At 46.1% G+C, this 22,351-nt stretch overlaps 1 protein-coding gene and 1 non-coding gene across 3 annotated transcripts in view; both read right to left on the bottom strand.

The window, feature by feature from the left end:
* ERCC1 (ERCC excision repair 1, endonuclease non-catalytic subunit) overlaps positions 1-22,351 on the bottom strand; it is a 43,249-nt gene that overhangs the window by 5,175 nt on the left and 15,723 nt on the right. For both annotated transcript variants that reach the window (XM_007532208.3, XM_016192171.2), the window contains exons 2-6: positions 21,788-21,899; positions 19,216-19,431; positions 15,529-15,632; positions 9,885-9,984; positions 7,440-7,516 (exon numbers count right to left, since the gene is read on the bottom strand). In XM_007532208.3, the coding sequence (XP_007532270.3) occupies positions 7,440-7,516; positions 9,885-9,984; positions 15,529-15,632; positions 19,216-19,431; positions 21,788-21,899 (609 nt within the window). The remainder of the gene's footprint in view (positions 1-7,439; positions 7,517-9,884; positions 9,985-15,528; positions 15,633-19,215; positions 19,432-21,787; positions 21,900-22,351) is intronic.
* On the bottom strand, positions 16,532-16,638 carry LOC132537303 (U6 spliceosomal RNA). Its single transcript, XR_009548759.1, has one exon. It is a non-coding gene; the product is annotated as a U6 spliceosomal RNA (small nuclear RNA).

Genomic DNA, 22,351 nt, shown 5'->3' with positions numbered 1-22,351 from the left:
ACTTTTCCCACATTTGGAAGCTACTCTCTTCCCTGATCCAGTTTTCTAGCCCTTTTTCCAGCCATGACATCATCTCCCCAGACAATAACTTGGGCCTACCTGCATATCAGATCACAGGCTTAGGAAAAAACTAATAAAGTCATGGGCCCTTTGGAATATACCTAAAATAGACCTAGTAGCTATTTCTAAAACAGAAACCCCAAATCTTCATCTGCAATATTACAGCCTTTAGGTTCATGATTAATCAACAATTTCTATGACTTTATATGTTAACTCTATTTCAGCCACCAGGTTCCAGATGCTACCATGATGCCAACCAGACTTCCGTAGTTTAGATGACTCCACCAATGTGTCCTGGAGCTCCGCTTCCACGGAGCCCCAACCCACTAGGGAAAGAGAGAGGCAGGCTGGGAGTGTGGATTGACCTGTCAACACCCATGTTCAGCGGGGAAGCAATTACAGAAGCCAGACCTTCCACCTTCTGCACCCCACAATGACCCTGTGTCCATGCTCCCACAGGGTTAAAGAATAGGAAAGCTATCAGAGGATGGGATGGGATACAGAGCCCTGGTGGTGGGAATTGTACCCCTCTTATCCTATGGTCTTGTTGGTGTTTCCATTTTATAAATAGATACATTAAAATAAAAAAAAATAACACCCCAAAACAAAAACCTCCAGGTCCAACAGAGCCATGCAGTTATCTTTAAATCAATGTTGAAATTATCATCGAAGATGCTCATTGTAATAAAAGGTCAAAAGAAAAGGACACAGATCTGAGACCCTGCCTCCAGGGTTATTTGCTGGGGTTTGGTGCCTGCACCACGGATCCACTGGAGACCATTTTTCCCATTTTTGTTGCCCTTGTTGAAATTATTATTGTTATTGTTGTCATAGCTGTCATCGTTGTTGGATAGGACAGAGAGAAATCAAGAGAAGAGGGGGTGACAGAGAGGAGGAGAGAAAGACAGACACCTGCAGACCTGCTGGCTGCTGCTATCATCCATCAGAGGCTCTGGGTACACAAATCAACGTGCACATATCTGGTCCCACAGCCTGCCTCATTTATGCACCCGTGGACATAATCAGGACATCATTCCACATCAGCCCACGGCACTCGACCTCATTTACTTAATGGTTGCAAAATACTCCACAGCTTGGAGGTAAAGACGATCCCTGTGCAGGTACCTTGCTGGGGGGTGGGAAGGTACCCAACAGCCCTAATGTTTAGAGGCCTCAGAATGGCCAGTTCTTTTCAAATCTTCCTACAGTGGAGAAACTGGGACCAGAGGGCTTGAGTCATTTGCTCAAGGTGACACAGCTGGTGAGGGAGGAAGTCAGTGCCTTAGAGGGTGACCCAGCTCTGGACTCTGTGCTGCTGGCCACACCTCACTGTGCTCATTCCCACAGATCCCAGAAATCTCTGGGCTGGGCGTTGGAGCACAGAACTGCATGCTTCAGACCCCAGGTTCAGCGTCTGGCGCCACCAGCTGCCAGAACTGAGCAGTGCTCTGGCCTCTCACAGAAATAAACAAGTTTTGTGTTACTGGTCTGGGAGGTGGCACAGTGGTTAAAGCATTAGATTCACATCAAGTTCCCAGTTTGATCCTTGGTACTTCTGTGCCAGAGTGATGCTCTGGTTGTCCCCACCTCACCCTTAATAAAAGAAAAAAAAAATCTTAAAAAAAATAAGAATTTAATTTTAAAAAGTAATCGATACATTTACTTTTATTTTAATTTTTAGTAGTTTTTTTTTTTATATTTACTTTAATGAGAAAAACATAGTGAAAGACCAGAACACTGCTCAGCTCTAGCAGTGGTGCTGGGAATTGAACCCCTGACTTTGGATCCTTAGAGTCTTTTTTTCTTTAATTTTCTTATTATCTTTATTTATTGGATACAGTCAGAAATTGGGGGGGGGGGAGTCGGGCGGTAGTACAACAGGTTAAGCGCACGTGGCACAAATCACAAGGACTGGCATACGGATCCTGGTTCAAGCCCCCGGGTCCCCACATGTAGGGTAGTCGATTCACAGGTGGTGAAGTGGGTCTGCAGGTATCCCCTCTCTGTCTTCCTCTCCTCTATCCATTTCTCTCTGTCCTATCCAACAATGACGACAACAACAATGAAAAACAAGGGCAACAGAAGTGAAAATAAATAAATAAATATTAAAAGAAAGAAATTGGGCATAAGGATCCTGGTTCCAACCCCGGCTCCCCACCTGCAGGGGAGTCGCTTCACAGGCGGTGAAGCAGGCCTGCAGGTGTCTATCTTTCTCTCCTCCTCTCTGTCTTCCCCTCCTCTCTCCATTTCTCTCTGTCCTATCCAACAACGACAACAACAATAATAACTACAACAATAAAACAAGGGCAACAAAAGGGAAAAATAAATAAAATAAATATTTTAAAAAATTTAAAAAAAAAAAAAGAAAGAAAGAAATTGAGGGGGGACCAGGGTGGCACACCTGGTTAAGCACACACATTACAGTACACAGAGACCCAGGTTCAAGTCTCTGGTTCCCCACCTGCAGGAGGAAAGCTTCACGAAGTGGTGAAGCTGGTCTGTAAGTGTCTCTCTCCACTCTATCTCCCAATTCCCTCTAAATTTCTGACTGTCTCTATCCAATAAATAAGTACATAATTTTAAAAAAATCTAAAGGGAAAAGGGGGGGCATTTTTCTAAGTAAAAGGAGCCAGTTTGAAAACAGACTGTGTGATCCCATCTAAGTGGCAGTAAAAAGATCAGAGGCCAGGAAGGGGAGGCAGGGAAATCTGGGCAGGCAGGTGGGGCACTGAAGATACTGGTCCTGTGACAGTCATTCTGGATGTGTCATACCTTGGTCAAGACTCACAGAACATACAGTACAGTGAGCCCAAGTGAAAACTATGGACCTTGGGTCACCTAGGAATACCAAAGGAGACCACCTGGGACCGCAACAAGGCAGGACTAGAACAATTTCAGGAACCCACCAAACCACCACCACCAGGTTCCAGATGCTACCATGATGCCAACCGGACTTCCCTGGAGAGATGACCCCACCAATGTGTCCTGGAGACCCACTTCCCCAGAGCCCCGCCCCACTAGGGAAAGAGAGAGAGAGGCTGGGAGTATGGATTGACTTGTCAATGCCCATGTTTAGAGGAGAAGCAATTACAGAAGCCAGACACCCCACCTTCTGCACCCCATAATGACGTTGGGTCCATACTCCCAGAGGGATAAAGAAGGAAAGCTGTCAGGGAAGGGGATGGGATACAGAGTTCTGATGGTGGGAACTGTGTGGAGTTGTACCCCTCTTATCCTATGGATTTTGTCAGTGTTTCCTTTTTATAAATAAAAATTAAAATTAATAAAAGAAAAAAGAAAACTATGGACCTTAGTCAATTCATCAGTATTGGCTCATCAGCTGTAACAAGGGTCCCACACACTAACCAAAACAAACTACGAAGGGTGGAGGCAAAGGAACGGGGGTGGGTGGTGGCACACCTGGCTGAGCACACATAATGCAATGCATAAGGTCACAGGTTCAAGCACCCCACCTGCAGGGGTAAAGTTTTGCAAGTGGCAAAGCAAGGCCGCAGATGTCTCTGTTTCTCTTTGTCTCTATCTCACTCTTCCCTCTCAATTCCTGACTATCTCTACCAAATAAATAAAGACAAAAAAAAAAAAAAAAAAGAGTAGGAGAGAATGGATATGGAGGAACTCTCTTTTTTTTTCTTATGGCCTCTAGGGTTATCAATGGGGCTCAGTGCTGGCACTACGAATCCACTGCTCCTGGTGACCGTATCATATATATCCTAATATATATATATACTAGGATACAGAAGAATTGAGAGAGGAGTGGGAGACACAGAGGGAAAGAGAAGGATAGACACCAGCAGACCTGCTGCACCACTTGTGAAGTGACGCCCCCACCCCACCCCACAGGTAGGGAACCAGGGGTTCCATATGGGATCCTTATGCACATCGTTGTGCTTCACACTGTGTGTGCTTAGCTCACCACCTGGCCCCCTAGAGTAACTCTCTTTCTTTATTAAAATGAATTTTTGGGGCTGAGGAGACAACACAATGCTTATACAAAAGACTTTCAGGGGGGGCCAGGTGATGGCGCACCTGGTTGAGCGCACACGTCACAATGCATAAGGACCTGGGTTCAAGCCCCCAATCCCTAGCTGCAGGGAGAAAGCTTCACGAGTGGTGAAGCAGGGCTGCAGGTGTCTCTTTTTCTCTCTCCCTCTCTATCACCTCCTTCTCTCTCGATCTCTGGCTGTCTCTACCCAATAAAAAAAGATAATTAAGAGAAAAAAAAAGGGAGTCAGGTGGTAGCACAGTGGGTTAAGCGCACATGGTGCAAAGCGCAAGGACCCGCATAAGGATCCCAGTTTGAGCCCCCGGCTCCCCACCTGCAGGAGAGTCGCTTCACAGGCGGTGAAGCAGGTCTGCAGGTGTCTATCTTTCTCTCCCCCCTCTGTCTTCCCCTCCTCTCTCCATTTCTCGCTGTTCTACCCAACAATGACGACAATCAATAACAACAATAACTATAACAACAACAAAACAAGGACAACAAAAGGGAAAATATATTAGTAAATAAAAGCGAGAGAGAAAAGAGCAACAGAAAGAGAAAGACTTTCATGCCTGAGGCTCTGAGATCTCAGGTTCAATCCCCAGCAGTACCATAAGCCAGAGCCGAGCAGGGGTCTGGTAAAAAATAATAATAATAATAAAATTAGTTTTTTTAATATGTATTTATTTTCCCTTTTGTTGCCCTTGTTGTTTTTTTTTTTTTATTGCTGTTATAGTTATTATTGTTGTTGTTATTGATGCTGTCATTGTTAGGGCAGAAAGAAATGGACAGTGGAGGGGAAGACAGAGGGGGAGAGAAAGACAGACACCTGCAGACCTGCTTCACTGCCTGTGAAGCGACCCCCCCTGCAAGTGGGGAGCCAGGGGCTTGAACCAGGATCCTTAAGCCAGCCCTTGCGCTTTGCGCCACGTGCACTTAACCACTCCACTACCACCCGACTCCCATAAAATTAGTTTTTTTGTTTGTTTTTTGTGACTAGGGCTTCACCATTCTGAGCCAACATTTTTAGACAGAGAGATAGAGGAAGAGACACCACAGCCACAACACAAAATAAAACAAATTAAGATAATGCTGAGGGAAAGTTGCAGTCTTAAGTAATGTGATGGGTTCAAACCTGGGTCATATTCATGGCAAAGCAACACACTATCCAGGTGAGTTACCTTGCTGGCCCTGATTTACATACTTATTAATAAGACAGAAAGATAGAGAAAGAAGAAAGAAGAGGAGAAGGAGAAAAGAGAAGAGAGAAGAGAGGTGAGAAAGCCAGAGCGTCGCTCTTGGTGTATAAGATAGTAGGGATTGAACATAGGATGTGATGCTTTTTTTTTTGGGGGGGGGATTAATGTTTTGCATTTGACAGTGAGTACAATAGCTTGTACATGCATAACAGTTCCCAGTTTTCCACATCATAATACAACCCCCACGAGGTCCTCTGTCATCCTTTTCCAGGACCTGTACTCTACCCCCATGTGATGCTTTTAAGTTCAATGTTCTAGCCACTGCACCACCTCCTGGAGGACTAGTTAAATTTGTTTTAGTGGTCCAGGAGGTGGCATAGTGATAAATCTTTGGACTCTCAAGCATGAGGTTCTGGGTTCGATCCCCGGCAACACATGTGCCAGAGTGATGTCTGGTTCTTTCTCTCTCCTCCTATCTTCCTCATTAATAAATAAATAAATAAAATCTTTTTTTAAAAAAAATGTTTTAATCTAGTTTTTGCTTAAATATTTATTTACTAGGGCTGAGTGGTGGCACACCTGGTTGAATGGACACATTACCAGGCTCAATGACCCAGGTTCAAGCCCCTGGTCTCCCACTTGCAGGGGAAAGCTTTCTGAGCACACAGGCTTCCATTTGCAATGACGTGGGCTAGAAGCCCCAGTCCCCATGGCTAGGGAGATTCAAGAGCAGTGCTGCAGGTGTCTCTCTCCATTTTCCCTTTCTCAAAAAAAAAGAGAATGAGGCTATTACTGTTCTTAAATATATATAGGGTGTGGTCCAGGAGGTGGTACAATGGATAAAGCATTAGACCCTCAAGCACAAGGTCCCAAGTTCAGTCCCTGGCAGTACATGTACCAGAGTGATGTCTGGTTCTTTCTCTTATGTCCTCCTTTCTCATTAATAAATAAATAAAATCTAGAAAAAAATAAGTTTAAATATATATATATATGACAAGGAATAGCATATAGGTTTTTTTTTTTTAGTTTTTTTTTAACTTTTAAAAAAATAATTATCTCCTTTTGTTGCCCTTGTTGTTTTATTGTTGTAGTTATTATTGTTGTTGTTGTTCTTGATGTCGTTCATTGTTGGATAGGACAGAGAGAAATGGAGAGAGGAGGGGAAGACAGAGAGGGGGAGAGAAAGACAGACACCTGCAGACCTGCTTCACCGCCTGTGAAGCGACTCCCCTGCAGGTGAGGAGTCAGGGGCTCGAACCGGGATCCTTATGCCAGTCCTTGCGCTTTGCACCACATGTGCTTAACCCGCTGCACTACCGCCCAGTTCCCTTAATAGCATATAGTTATACAAAATTTCTTTCATGCCAGAGGCCCCAAAGTCCCAGGTTCAATCCCTACACCATCATAAACCATAACCAAGCTGTGCTCTGAAAATAAAATGCATACATATGGGGGCTGGGTAGTAGCGCAGCAGGTTAAGCACATATGGTGCAAAGCACAAGGGCTGGCATAAGGATCCTGGTTCGAGCCCCCAGCTCCCCACCTGCAGGGGTGTCACTTCACAGGCGGTGAAGCAGGTCTGCAGGTGTCTGTCTTTCCCTCCTCCTCTCTGTTGCCCCCTCCTCTCTCCATTTCTCTCTGTCCTATCCAACAACAATGACAGCTATGACAACAATAACAGTAATAATTACAACAAGCTCAACAAGGGCAACAAAAATGGGAAAAATGGTCTCCAGAAAATGGTCTCCAGTGGATCCGTGGTGCAGGCACCAAGCCCCAGCAAATAATCCTGGAGGCAAAAAACAAATACATACATACATATATATCTCTATCTCATAGGGCATGAAAGCCCTTCCCCTCAGAGCTCCCGCACTTACTTCTCATCCACACTCCCAAGTCTGGAGCCAGTAGCTTTTCCAGCCTGGCCTGTTCACCCTCATACGTCCACTGACAAACACAACTCCCTCCCCTTCCTTCCTTTTATATATAAACAAGCCTCCCTCCGCTGCTGCTGGTTCTGCAGCCTCTCTTAGGACCCTGTTTGGCAGATGATGGTTTTGCAGAGAGAGCTGGTGTGTGTATCAGGAAGGAGAAAGGAGAGCTGGAAATGTGGGAGTGAGGGAGGAGGGATGGAACACCCCTCCCCACCCACCTAGCCCCACCCAGGGGAACCTCCAGCTCACCTCCAGGCGAGGATCAGGGTGCAGTCAGCCAGGATGCACATTTTTGCCAACTCCTTGAGGGGCTGCTGAGGGTCTTTCTGCAGGGAAGGAGAAGGAAATCAGAATTAGAGAGAAGTCTGGGTACCGCGGCAGTTGGACAGTGCTGGGACCCAGAGTGACTGAAGGTCATGAGACTAGGAAGAAGCTGAGAAAGAAGCCCTGGTGGTAGAGGTGAGGGACTGGCTTCGACAAGGTTGTGAGGGCAGAGACGATAAAAACTGGGCCCTGGGGCCAGTGCTGGCACATTGATTGAATGCACACATTATCATGTGTGAGGACCTGGATTCAAGCCCCTACTCCCCACCTGCCGGGTGTGTGTGTGTGTGGGGGGGAGTCACAAGCAGTGAAGCAGGTCTGTAAGTCTCTCTCTATTTCGCTCTCTGTCTACCCCTCCCATCTCATTTTTCTCTCTGTCCTATCTGCAGAAGGGGAGAAAAAAAAGGAAAAATGGCCACCAGGAGTGGTGGATTCATCACGCAGACACCAAGCCCCAGCAATAACCCTGGAAGCAAAAGAAAAATAAATAAATAAATAAATAAATACAGACAGACAGACAGACAAGACCCAGGAGTTGCTCAGTAGCAGAGCACATGCTTACATGCCTGAGGCTCCGAAGCATCATATACACCAGAGTGGGCAGTTGTGCTGCCTTGTCTCATAAAATAAATAAACTCACTAAAATGTTTTATCAGCCTGGATGAAGTGTTAGACTCTAAGAATAGCGTCTTGAGTTCAATCCCCAGCAGTCATGTGCCAGAGATATTCTGGTTTTCTTTCTCTCGCTGTCTCTCTCTCTAGCAGAAATATATAAATCAAACTAATTAAAAAGAAAAAGAAAGGGTGTGGGGGTGGCTAGCATAATGGTTCTACAAAGAGACTCTCATGCCTGAGCTCTTGTGTCCCAGGCTCAATCCCAGCACCACCATCAGCCAGAGCTAAGCAAGGCTCTGTCTCTTGCTTTTTTTTTTTTTTTTTAACATCAGAGCACCACTCAACTCTGGTTTATGGTGGTGGGGGAACTGAACCTGGGACTCTGGAGAATCAGGCATGAGAGATTATGCTATCTAACCCTGCCCTCTCTTGCTCATTTAAAAAATATTTTTCTTTTCTTGTATTTTATTTTAATGAGAAAGAATATATACAGAAGGGAAGAGAGAAAAACACCAGAATACTGCTCAATTCTGGCTTCTGGTTCTGGTGTTGCTGGGGATTGAAACTGGGACCTCAGAGCCTTGGGCTTGAACAGCTTTTGCATAACCATCATGCTATCTCCCCAGCACTCTTGTTCATTTTCTATCTCTCATGAAAGTAAATAATGCAAGTGGGAAACAGCTCAACTAGCAGAGCATCAGACTTGCATGCCTGAGTTTCTGATTTGACCCCTGGCACCATGTGTCCCAGGATGACTATCTAGTTTGTCTTACTATCTCACTTCTCTCTCAAATGAAACCAATATTTTAGGGGGGCGGGGAGGGAAAAACAAGGACCAGCAAAATAGTTCAGCTGGAGCTATTTCACCCTGTGCACAACCCAGGATCCAGCCTGGCTCCTCAGCCACACTGGAGGCAGCTTCAGTGCTGTGGTGTCTCGGCCCATCTTTCTTCTTGTTACTGGAGCTTCACTGTTCAAGGCCCAGACTGCCTCCTCCCACCCCCATATAGAAAGACAGAGACAGAAAAAGTGAGAAAGACACTATGGCACCAAAACTTCTTTTAGTGCAGTGGGGGCTGGGCTCAAATCTGGTTCACGCACATGGCAAAGCAGGAGCACTATCCAGGTGAGCTATTCTGCCAGCCCTCTGTCTGTCTTTCTATCAGAAAGAGACCAGAGCAGTTGAAGTCTCAACAACAACAAATAAAAATCAAAAGATAAAGTCAGGCCAGTGAAATAACTCACTTCGGTAGTGTGTTGCTTTGCCATGTGCACAGCCCGGGTTTAAGTCTAGCCCTACAGTATTAAAGGACGCTTACGCTTCAGTGCTGTGGTCTCTTTCTCGGATAAAATCTCTTGGGGGAGATAATGGTCATACCAAGAAAAAAAAAAATCAACTGACAGCACCACTGCTGGCCAGAGCTGATCAGTGCTTTGGTCTCTCTCTCTCTCTCTCTGGATCTTTCTCTCTGCATATCTTCTCACTGAAATAAGCATTAAAAGATGGCACTGTTTAATAAAAGAGAGAGAATGAAACAAAGTCAATAGCATTCCAGGCATCTTGTCTAGGGAGCGGCGAGTGGGGCGGGTGGGGTAGGAAGTAAGAGAATGCGCCCTTCCCCTTCTGCCAGCAGCGCTGCTTCAGCCAGGGGAGACTTCCTCACTGAGGCTCAAAGTCTGTTTGGCTCCTGTGAGGCTCCACACCCCTTGCCCTCCCCCCCATTTCACAAACAGGCCTGGGGTACCCCTACTTACCACATCCACCTGCACCAGCAGGACCCGCAGTGCGAAATTCTTGCCCAGGCTCTGCAGCCGCTCATGGATGTAGTCTGGGTGGAGGTTGTGGTAGCGGAGGCTGGGGGCAGGGACAGGAAGTGTTGGGGGGGAGTGGGGTGTCTCAGTCGCCCCTAAATCCCAAGGGGCCCTTCCTTACTTCTACTGAAATGCAAACGCCCTGGGCAGCCTGAGTGGACAAGGCAAGGTGCAAGGTCTGAGGCTCTGAGGTTAAGAGACTTGTTACGGGTCCAGGACAGCTCCCCCAGTGAAGCGCACACCTTGATGTACTTGAGGTCCTGGATTTTTTTTTTAATTTTTTAAAAATATTTTCTCTTGGGAGTCGGGCGGTAGTGCAGCGGGTTAAGCGCAGGTGGCGCCAAACACAAGGACCTGCGAAAGGTTCCCAGTTTGAGCCCGCGGCTCCCCACCTGCAGGGTAGTCGCTTCACAGGCGGTGAAGCAGGTCTGCAGGTGTCTATCTTTCTCTCCCCCTCTCTGTCTTCCCCTCCTCTCTCCATTTCTCTCTGTCCTATCCAACAACAATAATAGTAACCACAACAATAAATCAACAAGGGAAACAAAAGGGGAAAGAAAGGACAGGCGTAAAGATCCGGGTTCGAACCCCCGGCTCCCCACCTGCAGGGGAGTCGCTTCACAAGCAGTGAAGCAGGTCTGCAGGTGTCTGTCTTTCTCTCCCCCTCTCTGTCTTCCCCTCCATTTCTCTCTGTCCTATCCAACAACAATGACATCAACAATATCTACAACAATAAAACAACAAGGGCAACAAAAGGGAATAAATAAATATAAAAATAAAAAATAAAATAAAATAAAAATATTTTCTTTCTTTTGTCCTTGTTGTTTTTCATTGTTGTTGTAGTTATTATTGTTATTGATGTTGTCGTTGTTAGATAGGACAGAGAGAAATGGAGAGAGGAGGGGAAGACAGGGGGAGAGATAGACACCTGCAGACCTGCGTCACCAGCTGTGAAGCGACCCCCCTACAGGTGGGGAGCTGGGAGCTCGAACTGGGATCTTTATACCTTGTGCTTTGCGCCATGTGCGCTTAACCCACTGCGCTACCTAGCCCAACTCCCTAGGTCCTGGATTTGAACCCCAGCACCGGGGGAACTCTGTGGAGGGTGTAGCACTCCTCTCTCTCTCTCTTTCTCTCTCTCTCAGGAAATGAAGAATGAAAAACAGGGCTGAGGTGGTCCGGGAGGTGGCGCAGTGGATAAATTATCGGACTGTCAAGCATGAGGTCCCAAGTTCAATCCCCAGAAGCACATGTACCAGAGTGCGTCTGGCTCTTCCTCTCTCCTCCTATATTTCTCATTAATAAATAAATAAAATCTTTTAAATTTTTTTTTAAAAAAACAGGGCTGAGGACACTGTTTAGCAGTATAGTACGTATATAAAATCCTCAGCTCATTCCCTAATATGGCATAACAAAAAGGAGACCACATGGTCCAGGAGGTGGCTCAGTGAATAAAGCATTGTACTTTTAAGCATGAGGTCCCGAGTTCAGTCCCTGGAAGCACATGTACCAGAGTGATGTCTGGCTCTTTCTCTCCTTTTCTTTTTCACTAATAAATAAATAAAATCTTTAAAAAAAAAAAGGGGGGCGGGGGAGACAGCATAATGGTTATGCAAAGAGACTCTCATGCCTGAGGCTCCAAAGTTCCAGGTTCAATCCCCTGCACCACCATAAACCAGAGCTGAGCAGTGCTCTGGTAAAAAAAAAAAAAAAAAAAAAAAAAAGGATACCACAAAAGAGGAGGGGGGAAGACATCAACTGGGAAATAGCTCAGCTGGTACAGCATCAGATTTTTTTTTTTTTAAGATTTTATTTATTTATGAGAAAGCTAGGAGGAGAGAGAAAGAACCAGACATCACTCTGGCACATGTGCTGCTGGGGATCAAACTCGGGACCTCATGCCTGAGAGTCCAAAGCTTTATCCACTGCGCCACCTCCTGGACCACATCATCAGATTTTTGTCTGAGGTTCCCAGTTTGATCCTCAGTACCACATGTACCAGTGATTCTCTGGTTTCCCTCTCCTCTTGGTCTCATGTGAGACTCTCTCCCTCACATGTATTAAATAAAACAAATCTTTGTGGTCCGGGAGGTGGCGCAGTGGATAAAGCATCGGCCTCTCAAGCATGAGGTCCTGAGTTCAATCCCCGGTAGCACATGTACCAGAGTGATGTCTGGTTCTTTCTCTCTCTCCTCCTATCTTTCTCATTAATAAATAAATAAAATATTTTTTAAAAAATAATTTAAGGGGCCAGGTGGTAGCACACCTGGTTGAGTGCACATATTACAATGCACAAGGACCCAAGTGCGAGCCCCCAGTCCCCACCCGCAGGGGGAAAGCTTTGTGAGTGATGAAGAAGTGTTGCAGGTATCTCTCTTTCTCTTCCTCTCTATCTCCCCCTTCCTTCTCGATTTCTGGCTGTCTCTATCCACTAAAATATAATAATAAGGGAGTCCGGTAGTAACGCATTGGGTTAAGCACATGTGGCACAAAGCGCAAGGGCTGGCATAAGGATCCGGGTTTGAGCCCCTGGCTCCCCACCTGCAGGGGGGTTGCTTCACAGGTGGTGAAGCAGGTCTGCAGGTGTCTATCTTTCTCTCCCCCTCTCTGTCTTCCCTTCCTCTCTCCATTTCTCTGTCCTATCCAACAACAACAACAACAATAAAACAAGGGCAACAAAAGGGAATAAATAAATAAATATTAAAATAATAATAATAATAATAAATCTACTTTAAAAAAATTAAAGTTTACTGTTAAAAAAGTAGAAAAAGGTGGTCCGGGAGGTGGCGCAGTGATAAAGCTTTGGGCTCTCAAGCATGAGGTCCCAAGTTTGATCCCTGGCAGCACATGTGCCAGAGTGATGTCTGGTTCTTTCTCTCTCCTCCTATCTTTCTCTAAATAAATAAAATCTTTTAAAAAAGGGGGGGACCTTTCTGAGGTTACTCTTCAAGGAAGGGGTACAGAGGGCAGGAGATGGCGACGCAGGCAGAGCACACGCCTTACCAGGTATGACCCCAGGGTTCCATCCCTGGCACCACTGGGGAGCACCATGGCAGCACCAAGGGAAGCTCCATGCAGGAGGGAGGGAGTGGTGCCTTGGTGCCTCTCCCTTTCTCCGTCACTTCCTCTCTCCTCTCCCTCTCTCTGTCTGCTGAAGTATATAGAATTTACAAAATGGGCCTGGGATCCTGTTCAACACATGTCACGGTGTGTGGTGAGACTGCATATTTATTTATATTTATTATGGTTTATTGCTGGGGCTTGGTGCCAGCACTAGGAATCCACTGCTGTTCCCAGTGGCTACTTTTTCCTTTTATTTGATTTGATTTGATTTAATAAGACAGAAAGAAATGAGAGAGGAAGGAGGAGAGATAGAGACACACCTGCGGACCTGCTTCACAACTCCTAAAGCTTCCCCCTTGCAGGTGGGAAGTGGGGTTTTCAATCCAGGCCCTTGATAATATATGTGCTCAGCTGGGTGTACTACCACCCTGCCCTGGGCACTATGAGGTTTTTGTTGTTGTTGTTGTTTGCTTATTTGTCTTGTTTTTTTGCCTCCAGGGTATCCCTGGGGCTCGGTGCACCCTGCACAAAGAATCCACTGCTGCTGTGGCCATTTTTTCAAAATTTTGTATAGGACAGAAGGAGACTGAGAGGGAAGGGGAAGATAGTGAGGGAAAGACAAAGATAAGTATCTGTAGACACCGTTTGTGAAGTGATCCCCCCTCTGCAGGTGGGGAGTGGGGGCTCAAACCAGGATCCTTGTGTGGGTGCTTGTGCTTCGTACTACGTGCGCTTAACTCAGTGCACCACCACCACCCGGCTCCCTACCACTAAGTTTTTGTAAAGTAAAAGGGAAGGGGCACAGCTGGCACTGAAAGTTCCCTGGAAGGTGGGGGTAGATAGCATAATGGTTATGCAAAGAGACTCTCATGCCTGAGGCTCCGAAGTCCCAGGTTCAATCCCCCACACCACCATAAGCCAGAGCTGGGCAGTGCTCTGGTGTTTTTCTCTCTCTTTGCATCTCTCTCAAAAATAAATTAAAAGATATTTTTTTTAAAACAGTGTTTGTAAAAAAAAAAAAGAAAAAGAAAGAAAGTTCCCTGGTTCCCTAGAAGGTGGATCCTGGGCTCTTTCAAGGAAAGGAAACACCAACTCAGGGTTTGTGCTGAGAACAGTAGACTCTAAAGAGTATGGACTGATTTGATCTTTTTACTTTCAAACACGTCTGTCTATGTCTTGATATTTACAGTGCTTTGGTATCACAAAGAAGGATCTTGTTTTTAATCCAATAAAAGTATTATATCTTAAAAAAAAAAAAAAAAAGTGTGGACTGGGTGCAGCAAGATAGCTGCCCTGGGAAATGCCTGATTTGTTATGTGTGACCTGGATTGCTGTGTGAGTCCCTGGCACCCATGGTCCTAGGGAGAGCTTCGGTGCTATGGTCTTTCCTACTTTCCTATCTCTTTCTTATTTCCACATAAATATATAGATCTTTTTTTTTTTTGACACAGCACTGCTCAGCTAGGGTGGTGCTCAGGATTGAACCTGGGACCTCCAAGCTTCAGGCCTGAAAATCTGGTTAATAAACCTGTGTCTTATCTTCTTGGCCCTTATGTCACTCTTTCAATGTGAAAATGCCTGCCCAGATTTGTGAGGCCCTAGCAATGTCAAAAAACAAACAAAAAATAGTGTGTACTGAGGGATGCTGTGCCTTGGCCTCAGGCATGGGTGCCTGTGTCTCGAGAGGAGGAGGCTGGCTGAGGAGGAGGAACTGGCTACTCTAGCTAGGAACTAGGGGACATTATCTGGCAGCACCAGCTCGACTACCCTCAAGGGCTGAGAAGCCTTACTTCCTCTTTTGGTTCTGTCTAGAATAAAGGTTCCCTTCCCCCCACTTTCCTTTCGCCCCCTCCCGTGGATGGGAAACTAAGTGCAGTGGAGGTTAGAGAAACCCTGGCTCATGTCAACTTCAGTCCTGGATGTCTGGGATAAGAGTAACTACACCTTGGGAGGCGGGCAGTAGTGCAGCAGGTTAAGTGCACATGATGCAAAGTGCAGGACCGGTGTAAGGATCCCAGTTCAAGCCCCTGGCTCCCCACCTGCAGGGGAGTCGCTTCACAAGTGGGGAAGCAGGTCTGCAGGTGTCTATCTTTCTCTCTCCCTCTCTATCCCCCCCTTCCCTCTCAGTTTCTGGCTGTTTCTATCCAATAAATAAATAAATAAAGATAATTTTAAAAAAATTAAAAAGAGAGTAACTAGACTTTATCTCGTGAATCCCAGAGGTTGTCCAGCACCTCTTCCCGCAGACCTATGGGTCCCCCAGCCCTTCCCCCTTTAGATTCAAGGGTTCTCCCCAATCCTCCTCCCTGAGACCCAGGGATCTCCCAGCCCTTCCTTCTCAAGCCCAGAGTCTGAGTCCTTAGCACTTGCTGTTCTGGGTACCTCCAGTTCAAAACCTCTTCCTCCCACTCAGATTCACTCCTAGGACCAGGGTCAACAGGATATCCCCCAAAAAATGGCCCATCCATCATCCCTGGCCTGGTGGGTGCCCATGTCGGCAGGCAGGCAGACCCCATGCAGAACTCACCTGAGAAAGAGGGCACAAGTGGTCTGGCCCAGCACATAGTCAGGAAGTACATCACCAAATTCCCAGGGCACATTGTGCACAAACTTCAGTACGGGGTTGCCCCTCTGAGAGAAGCAGGAAGGGTATTAACAAGGCTCGCCTGGGGCCAACACCAGACAAGGACCCTCCTCCCCCACCACTTATCTCTCTCAAACATTTTATTTTATTTACCAGAGTACTGCTCAGCTCTGGCTTATGGTAGTGTGAGGGATTGAACCCAGGGCTTTGGAGCCTGAGGCATGAGATTCTCTTTGTAAAAGCATTATGCTGTCTCCCCCACACCCCCATCATTTCTCAATCCATCCTATTCTTGCCTTCCTCAGCTTCTTCCTCCTCCTCCTCTCCCAGATTGCTCATCAGAGACCTAGAATGTCTTTGGAACTGTGACCTAGGCGCTGGCCTCTTTGAAATACGGAAATCAATCTTTAAAAACATCAAGTTTTTCCAACAACAACAACATCAATAACAACAATAATAATAACTACAACAACTATGAAAAGACAACAAGGGCAACAAAAGGGAAAATAAATAATTTTTTTAAAAATCAAGTTTTGTTTTTGTGGCCCAGAAGGTAGCACTCAGGCATGAGGTCCTGAGTTTGATCTCTAGCATTGCATATGCCAGTGATGCTCTGGTTCTCTCTCTCTCATAGTTTATTTTTAAAAGATTTTTATTATTTGGGCGGAGGGTAGATAACATAATGGTTATGCAAACAGAATCTCATGCCTGAGGCATGAGATTATTATTATTTATTGAACAAAGACAGAGAGGAACTGAGAGGGAAGCGGGGAGAGAAAGAGATACCTGCAGCACTGTTTCACCCCTTGTGAAGTTCCCTCCCTGCAGGTGGGGACCAGCAGCTTAAACCTTGTGCATGGTAATGTGTGCACTAAACCAGGTACACCACAACTAGGCCCCAAGAAGTAAATAATTATTTTCCCCCGAAGAAATATTTTATTCCATTAAAATTTTTTAAAGAACACTTTGCAAATTTACATGCCATTCTTGTGCAGGGGCCAGAGTAATCTTCACTGTATTGTTCCAATTTTAGTGTATGTGCTGCCAAAGTGAGATTTCTTTTTAATATTTATGTTTAAAAAAAAAAGGAAAAGAAAAAGAAAGGTGTCTGGATTGCAATGCATCAAGATAGTGTACATTACCACGTACAAGGACCAGATTTAAGCCCCCCAATCTCTAACTGCAGGAGGAAGCATTATTATATTTATTTATTTATTGCTTTCAGGGTTTTCACTGGGGCTCGGTGCCAGCACTAAAATCCACTACTCCTGGTGGACACTTTGTTTTTTTATTTTTATTGGATAGTGCAGAGAGAAATTGAGAGGGGAAGGGAAGACAGAGAGGGAGAGAGACATAGAGACCTGCTGCACCGCTTGTGAAGAGGTACCCCTGTAGGTGGGGAGCCTCGGGCTCAAACCAGGATCTTTGTGTGGGTCCTTGTGCTTTGTGCTATGTACCCTTAACCCAGTGCACCACTGCCAAGATGTAAGTTTTATGAATGAGTAGTGAAGCAGGTCTGCAAGTGTCTCTCTGTGTTTGTTTGTTTGTTACCAGAGCATTGCTCAGCTCTGGATTATGGTGGTGTGAGGAATTGACCTGGGACCTCAGATTCTCAGGCAGGAAAATCTCTTTGTATAAATATTGTACTATCTACCCCAAACCCCCTTCTTTTTAATTTTTTTCTTCCTTTTAAAAATATTTTTAATTATTATTGGATAGAGACAGAAATTGAGAGGAAAGGAGATAGAGAGGGTGAGAGACAGAGAGACACCTACAGTCCTGCTTCACCATTGTCAAAGCTTTCCCCCTGCAGATGGGGACCACCAGGGGCTTGAACCTGGGTCCTTGCATATTGTAACATGTGCACTCAACCAGGTGTGCCAACACCCAGCTGCCCCATGACATTTTTCTACACAAAAATGCATCATGACTTTTTTGTTTTTTAAAACTATTTATTTATTAGTTAGAAAGATAGGAGGAGAGAGAGAGAAAGAACCAGACATTATTCTGGTACATGTGCTGCCAGGGATTGAATTCGGGACCTCATGCGTGAGAGTCCAACACTTTATCATGACTTTTCTGTCAAATACATATATATCTTCCTACTTTATTTTATTGAGATTTTTAAAAATATTTTTATTTTTTCATTATTGGATAGAGACAGAGAAATTGAGAGGGTAGATAGAGAGGGGGAAAGAGAGAGACACCTGCAGCCTTCCTTCACCACTTATGAAGCTCCCCCCCTGCATATGGGGACCAGGGGCTTGAACCTGGGTCCTTCCATAATGCACCATCACCTGGTCCCCTGCCTATTTTATTTTATAGGACAGAGATAAATTGAGGAGGGGATCAGGGGATTAAACCAGGGCTCCTATGTATGGTAACCTGTGCAAGGATCCAGGTTCAAGCCACCTGCTGGGGAGATGCTTCATAAGTGATGAAAACAGTGCTGCAGGGGGCAGAGGTAGATAAAATAGCATAATGGTTATGCAAAGAGACTCTGATGCCTAGGGCTCCAAAGTCATAGGTTCAATCTCCTGTACCACCAGAGTTGAGCAGTGGTCTGCTTTTAAAAAAGTGGTGGGGGGGCTGGGTAGTAGTGCACCAGGTAGTAATGCACATAATACAAAGTGCAAGGACCCATACAAGAACCCGGTTCGAGCCCCCAGCTCCCCACCTGCAGGGGGGTTACTTCACAAGCAGTGCAGCACGTCTGCAGGTGTCTCTCTTTCTCTCTCCCTATCTCCCCCTCTTCTCTCAATAAATTCTCCCTGTCCTATCCACACACAAAAAAAAATACAGGGGGCGTTGGGTGGTGGTGCAGCGGATTAAGCGCACATGATGTGAAATGCAAGGACTGGCACAGGATCCCTGTTCAAGCCCCCGGCTCCCTACCTGCAAGGGGGTCGCTTCACAGGTAGTGAAGCAAGTCTGCAGGTAACTATATTTCTCTTCCCTTCTCTGTCTTCCCATCCTCTCTCCATTTCTGTCTGTCCTATCCAACAACAATAACAACAATACTACTAACAACAATAATGATAATAGCAACAATGGGCAACAAAAGGGGAAAAAATAGCCTCCAGGAGCAGTGGATTCGTGGTGCAGGTACCAAGCCCAAGCTATAACCCTGGAGGCAAAAAAAAATAAAATCGAAATAATGGCCACAGAAGCAGTGAATTTGTGCAAGTGCTGCATCCCAGTGATAACCCTGAAGGCAAATAGGTAAATATATTTTTAAAAACCAGTGCTGCCGATATCTCTTTCTCCCTATTTTCCCCTCCCCTCTCAATTTCGGTCCTATCAAATAAAGGGGGGGGGGGGAATAGCTGCCAGGAGCAGTGTATCTGTAGCGTCAGCAACCAAGCCCCACAGCTACCTCTGGTGGTCTCTAGAACCATGAGACATAGATTTCTGTTGCTTACTGCACTCAGTTCATGCGGGTTTTGTGACAGCAGCCTGAGAGGACTAATCAGCATACAGGCATCGTCATGCTGCACATAGTAGCTGCTCGATGATAAGTAAGTAGCAGTGCTGAGAGCTAGAACCTGGGCCTTCTCCCTCTGCTCACCAGAAGGCCATCCATGCAGCATGTTTCCTACCAGAACCCCACTTCTCCCTCTGCCTACTCACCTGCCGGGGGCTCACAATGATGCTGTTGGACTTGGCCCCTGTTTTGGGGGCTGGGTTGGGGGTCTCTTCTGTCAAGGGTTCTGATACTGTGGGTCGTGTGGCTCCCGCTCCACCTGGCGGGCCCGAGATGGCATATTCAGCATAGCTCTGAGGGGCCTCCTGGGGTACGGTGTCCATGGTGGGAAGGTTCCGTGTGGATTTGAATAAGGGCTTAGCCTGTGAGAATCAATGAGGGGAACACTCAAAATGTGATTCTGGTCACTGCTAGCCTCAGTCTCTATAGTCTTTATTCTGGTCCCAGCCACCATATTCTGTTTATTTATTATTTTGATAGACAGAGACACTGAAAGAGATCACAGCAATCAATCTTCCTTCAATGCAGTGGGCTCAAACCTAGGTCATGCGCATGGCAAAGCAACACACTATTCCAGTGAGCTATTTCTCCTGTTCCTATTTTACTTTAACATTTTGCTTACTGTAGTTTAATAAGAGAGAGACACAGCAAGGGGCTGGACAGTGGTGCCCCTGGTTAAGCACACACATTCTACAGTGTACAAAGACCTCAAAGAGGTTCGAGCCTCCGGTCCCCACCTGCAAGTGGGGAAGCAGGGCTGCAGGTGTCTCTTTGTCTCTCTTCTCTCCCTCTCAATTTCTCTCTGTCTCTATAGAGTTAAATAAAGTTAAAAAAAAAAAAAAAAAAGAAGAAGAAGAAGAAGAAAAAGAAATACAGCAAGACACAGAAAGACCAGAGCTCAGCTCTGGCTTATGGTAGTACTAAGCTGGGACCTTGAGGGCCGGGCAGTTGCACACTGGGTTAAGCGCACATAGTACAAAGCACAAGGATCCCAGTTCAAGCCCCCGATCCTCATCTTCTGGAAGACACTTTACAAGTGGTGAAGTAGGTCTGCAGGTATCTCTGTCTCCTTTTCTATCTCCCCTCCTCTCTCAATTTTTCTCTGTCCCATCCAATAAAATGAGGGGGAAAAGAGAGAGAGAGAACCTGGGACTTTTGGTGCCTCAGGTATGAAGTATTTTTGCATAACCATTATGCTAACTCCCCAGTCCTTAATTTACTTTGATTGATTTTTTTATCACTACGGTTATCAATCCAGGTTGACTTTTTTCCCCTAAGATAGAGAGACCATCAGAGACAGAGACAGAAAGATAGCACTGCACCAGAGCTTCTCAGATAAGGTGGGGCCAGACTCAAATATAGATTATATAAGGATAAAGTAAGTGCACTATCCAAGTGAGTTATTTTGTTATCCCTATCTCTCCTTTCTTTCCTTTTTTTTTTTTTTTTTTTTTTTTTTACCAGAGCACTGCTCAGCTCTGGCTTATGGCAGTGTGGGGGATTGAACCTGGGACTTGACAGCCTTTGGCCCATAGCTATGAAATCCCAAGACAGTGGCCCAAAAGTGGCATAGTTTTAAAAGTGTTGAACTCTCAAACATGGTATTGAGTTTGATATGTTTTTTTCTCTCCTCCTCCATCTCTTTCGTGTGTGTGTGTGTGTGTGTGTGTGTGTTTCTTTTTTTTAGATAAAGGAGGCCAGGCAGTGATACAATGCCCACTGTAACATGTGAGCTCAACCAGGTGTAGCACCACCTAGCCCCCCAAAATCCCAGTTCTTACATGCCTGCAATAAATTCATGCATGGCAAAACCAGAGTTTTGGCCACAGAGAAAACATCCCAGGGCCACTCTCTGGTCAGCTTGTGACCTCTGCCTTAGTCCTCTCTGGGAACTGCCATGACATTGTATATAGTGAAACTGAGGACTGGGGAGATAGTTCAGTGGTAGAGTACATGCCTGAGGTCCCAGATTTGATCCCAGGTATCACATATGGCAGAGCCGAGAAGTGTTATGTTTCTCAACCTCAAATAATAAATGAATATTGTAGCCCAGGAGGTGACACAGTAGATAATGTCCAGTGTGCATGAGGTCCTGAGTTTTATACTCGACATGGCAGGTGCCAGAATACTGGTTCCTCTCTCTTATTAGTAAATAAATTCGGGGGGGGGCGGGTGGTGGCATATATATCAGCAGACTGAGAGGTGGTGCAGTGGATAAAGGACTGAACTCTCATGAGGTCCTGAGTTCAATCCCTGACAGTATATGTGGCACACTGATGCTTTGGTTCTCTCTCATCTATAAATAAACCTTTTACAAATTTATGAATTAAGGCACCGGGTGGTAGCACACCTGGTTGAGCACACATGTTACAATGCGCAAGAACCCGAGCTCCCGGTCCCCCCCTGCAGGGGGAAAGCTTCACGAGTGGTGAAGCAGTGCTGCAGGTGTCTGTCTTTCTCTCTGCCTCACCCTTCCCTCTCGATTTCTGGCTGTCTCTATCCAATAAATACATAAATAATGATAATAAAAAAATTAACGAATTAACAAATATTAAGAAAGAAAATAAGAAACTGAGACTTTCAGTGACCAAATGGCTGTTTTCCAAAAAATGCTCCAGTTCCTGATGTTTTCTAAGCCACAGGGTCCCACAGACAATTTTCTGTTCCCCTTCCTCCACAGGCCCCCCAGCCTTCCCGGCACCCATCTCCTCTTCCTACCCCAGGAGGAGGGGCCTCATCCTCGTCCAGTGGTATGACGAATTTCTTCCTTGGGGGTGGCCCAGAAGGCTGCCGCACCCCCTCTTCGTCCATACTAAGATCCTTCTGGGGCCTGAAAATGAAAATGAAAATGTGGTGGCGGCAGTGAGACTGGGGCACCTGCATTCCCACCTCTGCAGGACCTCCACTGGTAACCCCTCCATCCCCCTAGCTCCCACAGATCCAGGGGTCACAGAGCACCCCATACCAAGAACCCAGGGCCCCGACCCAGTAAAGTTGACACCTACACCTGCAGGCCCTGCCTCTACCTGTCCCCCGGATCTACTCGCCCTGTCCTGGGGACCCCGACATTCCACTGGTCCAGTCCCTCAGGGACCCCACATTCTATTAGCCTTGCCCTTTAGAATCCCCAAATTCTACTGAGCTGGTCCCCAATATTCCACTACCTCCGCCCCTCGGGGTCCCACCTCCCTCGGGCCACACAGGCCCGAGCACCCGCCTGCTCAGACAGGCCCTTTCCCAGCCTTTCGGCCCTCCAGCGCTGCACAGGCTGATTGGCTCCCA

The sequence above is a fragment of the Erinaceus europaeus genome, chromosome 2, assembly GCF_950295315.1.
Source record: "Erinaceus europaeus chromosome 2, mEriEur2.1, whole genome shotgun sequence".
Taxonomy (NCBI): domain Eukaryota; kingdom Metazoa; phylum Chordata; class Mammalia; order Eulipotyphla; family Erinaceidae; genus Erinaceus; species Erinaceus europaeus.
The sequence above is the reverse complement of the archived record's forward strand: the minus strand, read 5'-3'. Positions and strand labels throughout refer to the sequence as shown.